Here is a 16,552-nt window from a genome sequence, read left to right on the forward strand (position 1 = left end):
AATTTATTTTTTTACATATTTGTTAAAATTTCACTATGTCCTGACAGCAGAATATCAAACAAATAATTTGTAAAAAAAAAAAAAAAAAAAAAAGTGAAGTGCTTCAGATTCCTCGCAGTGATCCTACTGACGTTTGCAGAAATCGATCACTTCGGGTCAGAAACAACCAATCAGAGCCAGGAGGGTTTTGTCCCGTCAATCACACCCAATCACATGCATCGACTATTCTAAACTTCCCTCTGGTCATTGTAGCCAAACAGCTTTATTGTTATTTACTCACACATACAGTAAGTAGGTGTTAATTTTTATTATTTTTTAGAGTTATCAATCGGTGTTACGTTAAGCCTCTGAAATAGCCAGGACTTTAATAAAAAAAAAAGAAATTCACTGTATTTCAAAACCGAGTTTATAGCAGTAACTAAGCAATTTAAATAATATCTGCTCTTCCCTGTATAAAGAATGAAAGATTTAACCAGAATTATTGTGTGGTTACCTTGAGTTTTTCTAGTTAATTGAGAAAAGTGAGCGCAATACCAAGTAGGTAACTACTGCTGGTTTCCTGGTAACATTAAATATGACGGATTACCATCCTCTTATGAAACTTGTCCAACGTATGTGTGTTGCCTTTTTGGACTTTGCGTCACTGGTCAACAGTTTTCTTTAATCAATTGAATAGAAAGGTTTTGCAACCCAAGCTTAAACGTACAAGAGTTTGCAAGGTATCTACTAGGCAGAAGGTGCTCTTTTGCATTATCCCCATTATAATCTTGGACAGGAGTTGAGTCACATTTATCAAATCCCATGCCAGGGGGCAGGGAAGCTCATTGCCTCAATAAATCTAACACAGCTATGTAGGGTTGCGGCAGTAGATGGCCAGGCGTGGCCAGATGGTGGAAGATCCAGCCCTCTAGTCCCAGATTTGGCCCTTTTTTTTTCTCAGCCTTGCAGTCTGCAAATCTCACAGCAGCAGTCCTCCAGGATTTATAGCAGGTTTTTCAGTTGCTCATTTTGACCGTCTGACTTGAATTCTGATTAGGTTTGAAGGGGAAATGATATTACTATTGATCCCCTACTGCAACGCTGCTCTTGTTGTTTTTAATTTGATGTTGATTAATCGGATAATTATCTAGTGATTTGTATGGATATATGCTCCATGAATCATTTGCATGTTTGTGCGCAGACCTTTGAGTGTGCTCACATCTAGACTGTGTGCGGGAGTCTGTTTACGAGAAACGCTGAACTCTAAGGAGATATTGCTGGATTTACCCCTGTACCTCCTCTGTCTTATTTGCCTCCCTGCAATGTGGAGCTTGCTGTCAGATTGACAGGCCATTATTAAAAAAAAAAAAAAAAAAGAAAGAAGAAAAAATCCACCACCAGGACGCATCTGCCCTGAACTGATGAAACCGAGGTCTAGCCATATCAAAAGCAATATTAGCGCTTGTTTGGCTGTGGCATAAAATGCAATAATATTATACATGGAGGTGACGCAACAATATTGGTCCCCCAGGTGTTGAATGAGGACATTTTGTCTTGAATTATTCTTATTTCTCTTGAGAACAGATTCAGACACTTAACATGCCTTCATCTATTAAATAGAGTGCTTGGTATGAACAAAATGAAACACACAGCTGCTCGTATCAGGACAAATACGTTGAACATGCAACACGTAATTATGGTTTAATAGGTTTCATCTGTCAGCAACTCTTCTTCTTTTATCATGGCAGTCATTAATCTCTGGGTAGGGTCTATTACATATTTATTTCCCTGTACATGGAAGCCTGGTATAAAATGAGTTACAGCCAAAAAAAAAAAAAAAAATCATAGCCTTCAGCATCAGGACATGACTAAGAAAGACTGAAATTCAAGGTTTATGGGATCAGTAGGGTTGTAAAAAGAAACAAAGTTTAAACTTTTTATTATTTTTGCTTCAATCCCTTAAGATAACACTGAAATGTTTCAAAATGTACCACATTAGGTCTGAAACTATAGTTTTTATTCTATCAATTTTATTTGCTTGCTTAAAAATGAACATGTTGAACACATTCCAGTGTTTTTATACACCGACTGGAGGGAAAAAATCCTATAATTCCAGATGCTTGAATCAATCGGTTAGAGATCAGAATCGGACACATTTTTCCATGATCAGTTCTGATCAGTGATCAGCTGCTCAAATACTGAGAAATCTGTTTGTTAAATCCATCAAAACTAAAATTCACCAACGTTTGTAATCCGTCAACATATCAATCGACTGCATTTATGTTTATGCCTATTTTTGTGTTAGTTTAATAAAAAAATCAGATGAAGGTCAGGGACATTTATGCTTGATCTGTCAGTGGGGATAATCTTGTAGTTACTTCAGTATCTGATGGATTCAAACCTATTACTCCTTTCAAAAAGCTGCTGCACGCTTTTCATCCAGTATTCCTTGTAATAAAAAGGAATAGGTCAAAATTGCAACCACCAAGCCAGAACTACAAAAAAAAAAGCTGCAGAAATCAGTATCTGCCAAAAAAAAAAAAGCTGCAGAAATCAGTAAAAAAAAAAAAAAAAAAAAAAAAAACACAATCACCATAAACTGCTTCTGCTTCTAAAAGGAAGCTTGAAATTGTGTGTTTAGGCAGTTAAAATCAAATACTGTTATTTTTTTCAACCATCTACTCCTTGTCACCATATTGACGAGTGTACAGTGACTTGCAAAAGCTCTCACATCCTTTTACCTTTCAGAGGCACTTTCATTCTTACTGCAGTAGAAAAGAGGTTCGGATCGGCAGGTTAACTCCAAACAGGTCCAGTTTCATGATTCTGATGGTTTACGAGGTGTAAACAATCACATGTAGATCGTTTTGTACGTCAGAATTTTTTGTGCCCTGCAAGTTTCAGAATTGAGTACACCACTAATAGTTTTGCTGTTGACAGATTCTCCAAAGGCGTGCGGTTGAATGAGCTTTTAATGAGGATTATGAGAGTAAAATGCATGTCCGTATTTTCAGACTTTTCTTCTTCACAACATTTGTGGTTGTTACATGGGGAAAAAAATTATAGAAAATATCACGGAGTATGGATAATTTCACGAGATTTAAGTACATTTGTTGTAAAATAATAGATTAAAACACATCAATAACTTATAAAGCATGCTGTATATTGCAATAAGGCTTTTTTGTAATTAAAGTAGCACTTACTTTGCTGAAGTTATTAAAATAAGTTATTGAGTAAACGTTTAGGTTAATTTGTCTTACAGCTTATTGGTCTTAAACTTAATCACAAAAAGTTTTTTTGTTTGTTTTTTTTTTTGCATTGAAACTTGCATAAACCCTGAAAGAAAGAAAATAAATTTGTTGCCTTTGTAAAAGAAGAATCACTCCAAGAATTTTGTTGACAGTCCACTTTGCCAGCAGCGTCAACTCATCTTGTTTTGCCAAACAAGTTCAGAGGTTAAGAGGGGTTTGAGGCAGGAGTTTAATCAAACCATAAAAACACCTCCAAAGGTCAACATTGTTTGCCCTCTATCTCTAAACACAGAAGAACTATTTTGTTGTTGGGCCTCGCTCAGTGGCTTGCAAATTGGACTTTAAATTCTGGCCATTTATGGTTGCAGCGTTGGTTCGCTCCTGCCAGCAGTTGTTGCACCAGTCGCAGAGGGGTAATGAATTGATGAATGGGAAACAAACAACATAAAATAACCGCTCCCCCTCCCCCCCAAAAAAAAATTAAAAAAATAAAAAATGGCAAAAGACAAAGTGAAAAGATCAGAAATTGAATTAATTGTAGGCCGGGAATCACTCACTGATGATTATTATGCAATGCAGAGATGGTAAAGCCACAGCCAGATACTGATACAACATATGGAGCAAACAGATGCTGCAGGGATGCTCCAGGAACTTTTCCAAACATGAATAAAAAAAAAAAAATGCTGGTGAAAAGATTTCTATTTTATATTGAGCCTTTGAATTCTTTGACATTTTGTCTCTGGCCGACCCGTAATTATCATCAGCAGAAGGTGGAGTTTGGAGCAGGTTCTCGAACTGCTGCTAATCAGCAGACACAGCAGAAGCCAAATGGATAAGTGTTGTGTCATTGGGCTTTGCAGGGCAAAAAAAAAAAAAAAAAACACCATCCAAATGCTTTCTCTTGCAATTTTATGACTAATGTATCAAACATGAAGTGAAACAAGCTGACACTTGAATGAAACACTTATTTCCCCCCTCACCCTCTTTTCTTTCCGCAGGCATTCCCAGCAATCATGGACCAGTGCGTAAGTTATTCGAGCTTTTTAATTGGCATGCTGACTAATGGGTTTCCTCCCCCAGTCATGACTAACTCTTGTTGAACTGATGATGTTGGTGTGAGAAACTGTGGCACATGTGTAGCAGTGATCAGCATGTTTTACACGGTCAGAAAAATCCATTTACACCAGACATTCTTGTAGAACAGCACATTTTATATCCCAGCTAATCAATGAAAGTGGACCAATGCATGGAGGGAAGAAAATACTTTTTTTTGTGCTTCTCATGAAGAGAATAATATGCACTTATGCCCGGAATGATTAAAAAAAACAAAAAGTTTTAAAAAGGAGAGATTTGTTTTAGGTCTTATATATTTCCATGTAATAAAAAAAAGATAATTCCTGTAAACAGGCTTTCTTATTCTTAAAATTTTGCATTTTGAGCCTCTTGAAAATAAAAGCAGAACAATTTTATGGAGAATAGCAAGCAAAATGATGGAGCCTGAAAACAGTGGATTAACAGATGACATATAAAGATTTATTTTTTAATTCATAGCTTTGTTGTTGTACAAAAATAAATGAAAAAAAGATTTTAGGTCAAAGCCTTTACCATGACTTTTTTAGTGCCTCAAAAAGTATTAATACCATTTGAACCATTTGAGATTTTGTCAACTTACAACCACAAACTTCTGATCAGACTTTATATATTCAATTAGTAAAATGGTATTTACAATAACAGTGAAGCAGAGGGTAAGTTATTTCTTGTTTGAAAAAGATAAACCAGAAATAAATCAAATCTAATAAGTTTGATTGGTATGTGCATTTGTATTCAACCAGATAGAACTGGCAAGCAGTCAAGAAATTCATGGCAACTCTGGAGGAGCTGCAGAGACCAACAGCTCAGGTGGGATAGTCTTTCAACAGAACAATTAATTTTGCACTATGCAAATTTATGCAAGAGTGCCAACAAGAAAGCGGTTGTTGGAAGAAGTGACAAAAAGTTTTTGTCACTTCTGAATGACTGAAGCCATGCAGAGAACACAGCAGCCATGTTTGAGATGGTTCTGATGTCAGTAGAGATCAAATTGAACCTTTTTGACTCCATGGAAAATGCTACGTGAGCTGTGATACCAACCCCCTGAATGCGCCACCCCCACTGAGAAACATGACGTTGGTATCATCTTTCCATCGGGATGCTTTTCTTGTGCACGGACAAGAAAGCTGGTCAGAGCTGAAGGGAGCAGCTTAGAACAGGGCAGTTCTGGACAAAAACATCTAGAGAATGTTAAAAAAAAATCCTTGAGACTAAAGAGAAAGCTTACCTTCCAGTAGAAGAATGATTGAACATAAAGCCAGAGATACAATAGAATTGTTCATGCCTTAGAATGACCCAACCAAAGTGCAACCCTACATCTAATTAAGAATCTATGGCAACCTGACAACTGCTGCCTACTGAGGCTCAGTAGCAAATCTTCCAGAGTTACAGCTCTTTTGCAAATATTGCCTTCATTTTGTAAAGAACAAACCCATAAAACATGCAGCTTTTATTGCAGGGAAAGTTTGTTCTGCAGTCTGTGGGGATGAATACAAATGCATGTCACAAACTTTAAATGGATTACTTTGTGTTGCTCTGTTATTTGAAATCTAAATATAGTAATCATTTTTACCAAATGGGGGATGAAAACGGTGTGCATACTTTCAGAGAGCGCTGCTACATGGATGTTACATCTACTTTAGTTTTTTGTTTTTTTTTTATAAAAACAGTCAAAAAGTGTGTTTGAGTTGTGTTAAAATGTACATTGTTCACTAATTAGCTTTTCTTTTTAATGTTGCAATTGCCCCTGCATTAGCACAACAAAGAAAGATATCTGCTTTTACACTCCTGAATATTTGCTCAAACACACTCAGACGTGCACACACACACACACGCAAATATGTGCCCAAAGCAAAAGCAAAGAAAAAGCCATTCTTTATGAAGACGTGGCTCCAGCCGCGCATCCCTATGCATGTTGATGCCTGAAGGTGACTCCACATGCTGAATAACAACAGCCACTTCCCTGCATAGACCTCCCTGCCTTTCTGTTGTGGAAAATTCACTTTGGCTGCATGCACGCTACTCTGTCTGTGCATTAACTCATTTATTACCCCCAATGTCCTGCTGTAGCTTTCAAATAGCTGATATAAAACAGATGAGATGTAGAATACTGTAAAAAAAAAAAATAAATAAATAAAACTGGACTATGCATGCTGTCCCCCTCCCCGCTTTCAAAAGCATAGAAAGTTGAACTATATGACAATTGATGTAATAAATACCCTCTCCATTTCCACGCAGATCGAGCAAATGCTTCATCTCTCGGTGTTGCAAATCGTAACCAAGGTAGGATTATAGGTTTTGTAACTTCAGCATGACATTACCAACTCACAGACAGAATTGACTGCTTATTGATCGGCTGTTTAAAAAAGAAAAAAAAACGGAGAAAAGCCTTTGTGTGGGAATGGAAATTACAGAAATCAGTAGGCTGTTTTGACCAAAGCTGCCTTTCATCCTGCCGCCACAGACACACGCTGGTCCTTACAAGGCAGACCTTTTTTTGTTGTGAGAACACTGCAGGGAACGGGCCGCGTGCCTCAGGATCACCGAGTCCACAGCCTTCTAACCTCTTTGATCATGCCCTCTTTTTAATTACCCAGAATGCTCTCTGGGGATGCACCCTTTCTGCCTTCTTCTTAAGGTAGAAAAAGGAAGTATAAAAAAAAAAAAAAGGAATCGCAGAGAAGGAGAAGGAAGGAGAAAAGAGGCTTCAGGGAGGTTTATGTAGATTGATCTCCAGCTATCTCCAGCTAATCCGCAGGCCCAGATATCCTGTGTAGTGAGTGTTAAGTCGCATCTGCACCACTGCTCTCACAACTAGGAGGAGGGAGAAAAATTAAACTAAGACTTTAAGGATTTCCAAAATAAAGGGAGGGGTTCTTTTTTTTTCATCTTGCTTTTGTAGATAATACAATGTTGTGTTGACAGAACTACAAATTTCCCCTTTATTTATTTATTTTTCTAAATCTATTGTTTCAACATAAGGTGTCAGGGCATATTATTCATCTAAAAGTTTCCTGTGCATACTTTTTCAAAGCAAACTGATGAGGTTATCACTTAATGCACCAAACATTTCAGAGTGAACAACATTTCTGTGGTCAAAGCTAGTATATTTGAATTTCAAATGAAAGCAGAACAGCTAATCGTTTTATTTGTGCTACAGAAGAGTTCTTTAAATTAAATATGAGCCAGATTCATTAAACCAAGCAAATTAGCACATGTTCATGAATTATAAACAGCTCCGAAGAGTATGTGGATTTCCGTGCGTGTGGTTTCGAAATGAACCGATCAAACAAAAGCCCAGCAAGCCCACATAGATCTATGTAAATAAGTGTGAAGATCAAAACATGCAGTCTTATCAACCAAAATCTCTTCATTCTGATTAACATTTGCTTGTTTCTTGTATTTACAACACATCAACTGAACATGAATCTGCTTATTTGCTTTGTTAAACTGTGTCAAAGGTGCTCTAATTAAAAGAATAATCAATTATGTCCATCATAATATACAGTCAGTTTTTATTTAAACAACACACCTCCACTGGTTTCCAGCCACTTGGGATGCATGAGAGCTGTTTGTACTGGACTGTAATGTAAAACTGTCGTTTTAAAAGCTGAGACGACGATGGGAGGGACCTGATTACTCTGATTACTGAATCCTATACAGCAGAATAAACACATCAGGGAACAGCTGTGACTGAGCATGAGGCTCTGGTACAGAGAAAAGTGTAAGCAGGGATGAAAAACACAGGTAGTACGAGCAGACTAAAAATATCAAACTAAATTTAAAGTTGAAGAGATTGTGACACAAACTAGGCTAATAGTTTGAAGAAATCCAGGGTCAGCTTTGGTGAGCTTCAAAGTGTATTACCTTTTTGAAGCTGGAGATGCACCACACCACGGCTGCCCAACTTCCGTTCCCGAGAGCCAGTATCCTGCAACTTGAAAAGCAATTTTTAGAATAAAACTAATATTAGAACTTCCTACAAAAGTCACAAACAACCTCGAATGAAATGAAATTGTAAAATTAATTACAAAACAAACATAGTCATAAACTGTACCTATTTTGAATAGCGTCTCTTTGATTTGATGTAGTCGGGGATAGAAATACAGTCTGTCTGAATGTGTAGAGTCTTTTCTATTCTTGCAGATGCCTTCTAATATCTGCAGGTCAGTTTGTTTTGCTTCAAACTGTCGCCCTCGTGAGAACGAAGCGTTCAGTTGGCTTCAGTTGGTTTGATGAATATTGTAGGCTGTGTGACCCCGAGTCTTCTAGTTCAGAAATAAAAATCTGCTGAGACCCGACTGGGCAAATTCTATGTTTCTTTCTTCTCACCTGCCTTTGTGACATGCTATAAAAAAGACACTTTTTAAACAAATTTAAATAATTTTTCACATTTTATCTGACAGAACAACACAAAGTAATAGAAGACATAAAATATGTAAAATGTGGAGTTATTTAATACCAACACTGTGACTTTAGTACTTAGTAGAATCACTTTGCGTTACCATTACAACTGCTAATCTGTTGGGGCTTGTCTTTATCAGCTTGGTTTATCTGGAGAATGATGGTTTTGTTCGGTTTGCTTAATAACCAGCAGTGTTATTGCACATTAAACAACAGTTTGTAAATGTTTCCACAAATTCTAAATTCAGTTTAGATTAAGACTTTGACTAGTCCATAATTTTTGTGCAGCTTTTAAAGCTTTTCTTCCAGGATTGCCTTGGATTTAGCTCATTTCATTTTCCCATCAAATCTGAACAACTTTCCTATCCTTGCTAAGGAAAGGCATCCCCAAAGCATGATGCTGCCTCCACCATGTATTATGTTTTCCAGTTGTTTGTATACCCAGATTAAGTCACACACAGATGGATTATTTTTTATATATTAGGCTGCTTCTGGTGCATTTGGTTGCACTGAATTTATTTTAGAGGCATCAAACTAAAAAGAACTAACCCCACATTTTCTTTCACAGAGAAAAATTGTGGAAACCATTTATTATTTTCATTTCACCATTATGTGCTAAAATGATGCATGTTCATCACATAACAAAATAAAAAGACACAAAGAATGATCTAAAAAATATTGAAAGGACTAAGAAATCGCAGCATTCGGTTTTATTTGTATAACAAAGGTTTGCAACAAATGTTGAATTGAGGCACTTTACCAAAAATACACTCAGTTCAGTCAGTTTATAGTAATAACCATGACCATTTATGTGAGTTATTCTCCTCTGATGTGCCTGTTTGTTGACTTGCTAAACAATACAGCAATCAATAGTCAAAGAAATGTGTGTCATTTGGTGTTGTTTGCTTTTTCTGACAAATAGCAAAGTAGCAAGGCCTCAAGTTGATATTCAAAGTGTCTATTATGTCATTTTCGTTCCTAATAAACACCATGAATAAAATCCAATACACAAGACTAAATGTGCTTCCAATATATGGATTTGTGATTATTTTTGCTTGGACAATGCCAGTCAAGCATGAGATCTCTGATGTTAAACCAAACTGGCCATTTAGAAACATTTTTGCATATCTCACTTTAAATCCAAGGTAGAAATTATCCCCCCCCAAAAAAACACAACATTTCATAATAGATGTATTCCTTTGATCCCTTTCTTAAAACAAAATTGTATTGTGTCGGGCTTTTTCATTGCTCATAAACGAAGTAGACAACTTTACTTATGCACACTTTCAAATTAAAACGCATTAGCCAATGCAGCGCTCCCGTAAAAATGGAAAGCATTTGCTATTCTGTCTTTAGAGATGATATTTTATATCTCCTCCGCAGTCAAGTGGTGTATCATAACACTGGCGGTGCATATTGAACTTCAGAGCCTTAAATCACTGACTAATGATGAAGCCTTTATGTTAATATAATAAGAGGAGGCAAGACTGACGGCGACGTTTCAGCTTACACCGACATCATGGCAAAAGATATTGACCGGGTGTAATTGAAGCAACACTGTTCTTGCTCCAAGCATATAATTAGCAGATCCTGTGTCTGAAAAATATATCCAGTTATGATTAATTGTACTGGTGAATCTGTAGTTATAAACGCCTTTCAAACTTATTAAATGCGTCAGCGTGGATATGATTTAACTTTGCCTTTTACATGTAATTAAATGGAGGTGCTGCTGTCTCTGTGGGGTCTTGGTTGTCTTTAATTATCCTTTTCAAGCTTCACGAATTAGACTTGATTCTTATGATATTGGTTTTGTTGCTTTGAAATTAAACACTTAACTCGGCTTGCCACATGTAGCCAACATAACCTCCTTGGTCACATCGGATCATGATCTTTTGCAAAAAAAAAGAAAAAAGAAGAGTTGCAGGAGATATGACTGAGTGCATTGATTTGTGACTTCCAGCCTCTTATCATACCGTGGTTCACTGTATCTCTCTGACTTCAGTTGCAGAGTATCAGAGGACATCAAGACCTCAGAAAGATGAGAAGATTAGAAAATCTGTCAAATTGAAAACATTTCCTGTCCTCCCAACACACAAAATGTACTTATTTGGGTTATTAATGAGTCAATAGTATTCTAATTGGCTCAAAAACATTTTGCAGGAAGGAGAAACACCCGAGTGCACAAGATGCAATGACATTTAAAACACACGCCCTCCGATTGCGTCAGATGTTTGTCCTTCGTGTCACTGTTGTGGCGCTGCTGTAGAGAATTTTTCTCCCTGTTGCTTCATGTACCGCCGAGGCCCAAGGACGGATCTGTCACAACAGTTACACTGTTAAAATGTCACAGATCTGACAGAGGTGTGCGGCACACATATGTCTGCAGAGGGTGTGCTGCATGGTCCTGTCTTCCCCTGCTGCCGGCACCAGTTCAGGAGTAAATAATGTCCTAAAAAGCTATTTTACTTAAATTCAAGCAGAAACATTGTGTCAAAAAAACACAATTCACCTATTCTATACTGATTGTAATTCAAGTAAATATGCAATATTTGTCTATTTTTTATTGAAAAGCCTAGTTTTGTTGTGCTGTAAATTAGGGCATATCTGAAAATCACATGACAACTTGTTTCCAGTTCAGTAATAAAGAGGATGAGTTATAGAAAAAAATTATACAGCAGATTTAGAAGTTATCACTAAAGTTGAACATATCAAATAGTCATTTCAAGGTTTTAGGAAGTTCTTCTGGGATGCATCAAAAAGACAATTAGAATTAGATTTTTAGACAATCAGACCATTTCTGAAATATTATAGTCATGAAAAAACCCTAAAAAATAGTAGTTTTCCTTTTAAGTAAGTTAAATAACATCATAATGTGTCAAACACTATACATTACAAAGTTTTAAATTAATTTTATATTTCACACAGGACTTTTTTTTATTATTTATTTCATTGTCCATCTGATCTACGGAAGATGATTCACGATGAAATAACTTGCTATCCTTCCATTCATCTGTGACCTTATCTAGCAGTTATATGTATTTTTTTTTTTACATTTTAATTATTGATATTTACATCATGTTCTGAGTGACACTTTCTAGCATCAGTATGCTTTTTTTTTTTTTTTTTTTTTCCATTTCCCTACATCCTCTAACACAGAACCAGCCAAATGGCTGACATGGACTTGTACGACACAAGCTACTTTTAGGCAGCTTTGAGGGACACCACTGTCCTGAGGCACAGCCACAGGACACACAGAGCATCACTCACCCATAGGCTGAATTATATTATTTAAACAACATGTTTTATCATCTTATTTAGCATTTACAGTTTGGTATTAAATAGTTTAAATCTGTCCAAAGTGTCTGTCTCGGTGTCTGGTTTAGTCTGTCTTGGCAACCACATTATTTTGCACCACTGTTTATGGATTATGCTGAAAAGAATCTGTCACTTTTGTGCATTTTAAGTAAGACAGACTGGAAATAGTGCAATATTTGCCTATGCAGTTCCTTTATAAATAAAATTTCAATACACATAAAAACAGAAAAATCATCCATCATCGCACACAACAAAATGTCATACTGAAGATAGAAACCTGGATCCACAGGTGGAATTTCCATTCATGCAAACAACACAAGCAATGTCTTAGTAAATGATTTTGAGTTAGATGCAACCCCAATGCCTTTTTAATCAGTTTTGGCATGAAAAATGATTGTTTGTTCTTTTTTTTTTTTTGATGCATGAGCTGCACTACTGAAAACCAAAAATGTGATTACTATTTATGCAGGAGGAGATATCCAATTACACTGAAATCTTTGTGCAAACATTACCTCTTCCCGGATTTCACCTCTGCCAGTGGAAAGGCTTCCTGAGATAATTGAGTTGTGAGGTTTTATCTAAAAAAAGAAAAACGTGAGCATCATCTTACGTAATCCCCTTCGCTCTATATTCAAATAAATAAAGATTTGATGGGCACTAAGGCAATCCATTACTGGGAATGGAACCTTTTTTTTAACAATGTGGTATTTTCTGTTGAAACCTTGACTACAAATATGAAAATAACACCAGCTGGAAAGGCTGTAGTATTCTGTTAGTGGTTATCCCATACATACAGAAAACCGTCTTTATAATGTTCTGCCAACAGTAGGAAAAAATCAATTCACTTTGTAGACGTCATTTCACATAACTCAAAAGTAGAAGTGATTTTTAACAATTCAAAGCCAACACAAAGCCACAGACAGGCTGTTGATTTGGAATGATCCATTCAAGATTGCTAGGAGAAACTGAGCATTTAACAAAAAATGTATAGACCAGGAAGTGCTGTGACTGATGCTTAAATTCAGTATTCACAATATTGTTGTTTTAGACGTTGTAAAGTATAGTAGATACATGAACCTGCCCTACTTCCTTTGATTCACTGGTCCTTACCACCATATTATGGAGTGCTACACATACAGATATAGTCCACTGTAGAAAGCCTTTCACGGCTTTCTAGAGTTTTCTTGAAACTTCATATCTGCTTGCCTAGAAATTTTCCCCAAACTCACCAGTTGATTTCTTGTGGGTCCTTTACAACAACCATCAGGTACTTTCCACGAATGTTCCAGGCACAGACTGGAGCTCATCAACTACCGTATTTGAACTCTTCTGAAGTTAGCCAGGTGCAGCCCTGGATCTTTCCTGGAACATTTTTGAAATATATCAGGTACTACTCGTGAACTTTACAGGAACCTACTAAGTCTTTTGCTGGAACTTTCTTATAGACTTATAGGAGGCTTCCTTGGAAATTGCACAGTATTTCCAGGTTACTTCCTGAAAGGTGTGCAGTGAGTTCCAGGTAAGTACCTGGTAAGTTCCTGGCATCATGCGGTGATTTTTGAAAACTACGCTGTGGGTTTCACAAAAAGGTCTACCAAAGTATCTGCAAAGTTCCAGAAAAGTTCTTGGAAAGTACCTGTTAATTTCTAGGAAAGTATTTGCTGCACTATGCAGTGATGCTTTCTTTGAAAGATGTTTACCGCTAACATTCTTCTACGAACAACAACTGTTTAGTGCAAATATTTTCCCATAGGGAAACAAAAGATTGTTCTGTCTTTTTCAAGACTGTTTGCTGTCCTTGATTTGGCCCTTCCTGACTTGCCTGCAACTCAGTAAGGACTCCGAGTTGCGCAGACAGGACAGGAAGAGGCAGCTTGTGCCCTATGAACCTGCTTGTTGATGTTCTGTTCTGCCCCTTTCACTGAGTGATCTATTAATCACGCCTTCCTGTCTACCTCTCCTGCCCTTTCTGCTTTGTCTCTCCAGCTCGGGTGTGCGACAACGCGATGCTGCGCTGTCAGAACGGCGGCACGTGCCACCACCACCAGCGGTGTCACTGTGCCCCGGGCTTCACGGGTGTCCTGTGTGAGAGAGCTAGATGCCAGGGTCCCGGAGAGTGTGATGACCAGCTATCTGGACGGGCAGCACTCCATCATCACCCCATAAAGCATCGGCTGTTCTTTCCCCTTGTAATGATCCTGCTTTCAGTTGTTTCTCTTTGCTGAGAGGCTTGAACCAAAATCCTCCAAATAAAACCCTAAGACCACAAATGCTGAGACGGAACTCTCAACCTTATGAACACGAAAAAAACAAAACAAACAAAACAAAAACAAAGAATGTGTGGACAATGTGCTCAGTATAAGCAACTTTTTTTTGTATGGCCAAGACCAAGTTGGTGGGCGAAGAAGAAAGTAGTGCAGCAGGTTTAATGACGAAAAGATTTCTGGAAACCGCAGTGAAAAAAAAGACACTGTTTTGTAACCTCACATGAAAAGACTGTAGGTGCTCTTGCTTTGTGATAATGTCTTTCTCTAGTATCCCATCTTAGAGAGACTGAAGATTCTCTGCTCAGTTTCTGGTGACAAACTGTACAAAAACAAGACACAAGATTCCTAGTTATCATCTAAAGTATAATGAGAAAATATAGTGAAGCAAGATCTCTTAAAAAGATAGTTTGGGTATTTTTGAAGTAGTTAAGTAATAGTATCCTTATCTGCAGAACTCTGATGTCACAGTTAAACAAGTTGGATGGCAAGTAATGGATAAGGCTAAAAGCTAACCAGACAGAAAACCAAGGCGGCGAGTGACAGCCTGACAGGAAATCAAAATTATTACTCAAACTCTTGTCTAGTTTAACCATTCTAAACTGGAATGTGTTGCCGACTACACGGCCAAATTTGCAGTACCGTAATTCCGCCACACTTGGCGCTATCTGAAAAATTCCAACGGTTTCTGAAAGGTGAGACGTTGCACTTTCAGCCTATATCGGGTTATTATGGTAATTTCACAGCTGCAGCTGCAGAAAGTGAAATGAATCCGGGGGGCACTCGTTTAATAGACGGTAAATTGCGAAAATAACTTGCTGGATATTGAAAGTTCCAGTTGTTATGGATAAATGGGTAAATATCTCACAGGACATTTAAAGAACTACTTACAATTAAAATAAGAAAGAAATATATAGGCAGACATTTGAAACTTAGGTGTAAAAGGGTTAACCCTTTTAACCAGACTGGTGAGGTGATGATGATCAGGCAATCTGAAATTGCAGGCAGCCACTTTATTTTAGGTAGTACCACAGACACTGTCCTGCTAATGATACTAAACATCTGAAATCAGGTATTGAAGATATTAAAACCTTCAAACAGACATTCTGTTTGTTTGATACAATTATTCACGCATGATACCAGTTTGAGTCACAGTTTTATTCCAGAATTACAAATAATATTAACAGGAGATGTTTTAAATTATATTTTTTTAAAAAGCTAAAATGGATGACCCTGCTAACTAGCTGTTAGCCTTTCATTGTTCTAAGTAGTTCCTCACTTTTCTGACAAAAATTATGGTGACATGACAATCTGTTTCCTGCAAGAATGGAAGCTTTTACTGGTAATGTCTTCACACTGACTCACCAAAAATAAAAATACAAAATCTAAACTATCACTTTACGACATCTTGCCTCACTGCCTCCCATTTTCATACTTCCATTTCTACCATGGCCGCCTCCCCGCCCAGCACCATCAGGCCCCCAGTCCTTCCTGTGCTTTAGTGGCCCTAGTGATTTTACTTTGCTGCTGCAGGGTGTCTGTTGTTTTGCCTAAAGCTGCACATGTATTACTACCAATCCCTCCCTACAATTTCCAGTCTAGTATCTTTTCATTTTCAGAAGCTTTGTAGTATTGCTTGAGCTCACATGTATCTGAAAAAAGTTGTAAAATACTGTAAGTGTATTTAATTTTCTATAAAACAGATATTTTCATGATTATGCAAAACAAACAAAAAAAAAGATGTATTACTTGTTTTCTACTGCTGCTGACCAGTCCTTCAGTAGACGTGGGCTAAGGGTGACTAAGGAAATTGGTTGTGTTCAAACTATTTTTTTTATTTTTTAATTTTTTTTGCTTGTGGGACACATGGCTCTCGTTGCCTGAGAGCTGCTGTCAGAATATGTTTACATACACGCCCACAAAATACACTTCCACCAAAGCGCAAAAGAAAAAAAAAAACATGTTTTTTGTCTTGTTGAAAAGTAGTAATTTTATTAGGCAGAAACATAACATTTGATACAAAATGTGAAGAAGAAAATTGTTTATTGTCCACTGATAAATGCAGGCAAATTACAAATACTGAATGTCATTTTAAAAGATGTTTAAAAGCTATCAATTTTGATCATTGACTATTCCTCTGAAGCACCAGATGCTGATAATAAGCAGGCTCCTCTGTAACACATCCCTGTTGTGCTTATGAAGGAATCCTGGATTGAAATCCCATCAGTTTTATGTAAATTTAACAAGAAG

At 37.1% G+C, this 16,552-nt stretch overlaps 1 protein-coding gene across 10 annotated transcripts in view; it reads left to right on the forward strand.

Annotated features, from left to right (window-relative positions):
- LOC103146349 (netrin-G1-like) overlaps positions 1-15,506 on the forward strand; it is a 66,181-nt gene extending 50,675 nt beyond the window's left edge. For 5 of the 10 annotated variants that reach the window (XM_016677468.1, XM_007564220.2, XM_007564217.2 and 2 more), the window contains 3 exons: positions 4,229-4,255; positions 6,558-6,602; positions 14,025-14,308. In XM_016677468.1, coding sequence (XP_016532954.1) covers positions 4,229-4,255; positions 6,558-6,602; positions 14,025-14,263 — 311 coding nt within the window. In that variant the 3' untranslated portion in view covers positions 14,264-14,308. Of the gene's footprint in view, positions 1-4,228; positions 4,256-5,062; positions 5,130-6,557; positions 6,603-11,879; positions 12,204-14,024; positions 14,889-15,247 lie in introns of those variants that run through there. The other 5 variants (XR_001663639.1, XM_016677473.1, XM_016677471.1 and 2 more) reach the window with 5 other exon arrangements.
- The last annotated feature ends 1,046 nt before the right edge of the window (positions 15,507-16,552 follow it).

The sequence above is a fragment of the Poecilia formosa genome, unplaced genomic scaffold, assembly GCF_000485575.1.
Source record: "Poecilia formosa unplaced genomic scaffold, Poecilia_formosa-5.1.2 Scaffold156, whole genome shotgun sequence".
Classification (NCBI taxonomy): Eukaryota; Metazoa; Chordata; class Actinopteri; order Cyprinodontiformes; family Poeciliidae; genus Poecilia; species Poecilia formosa.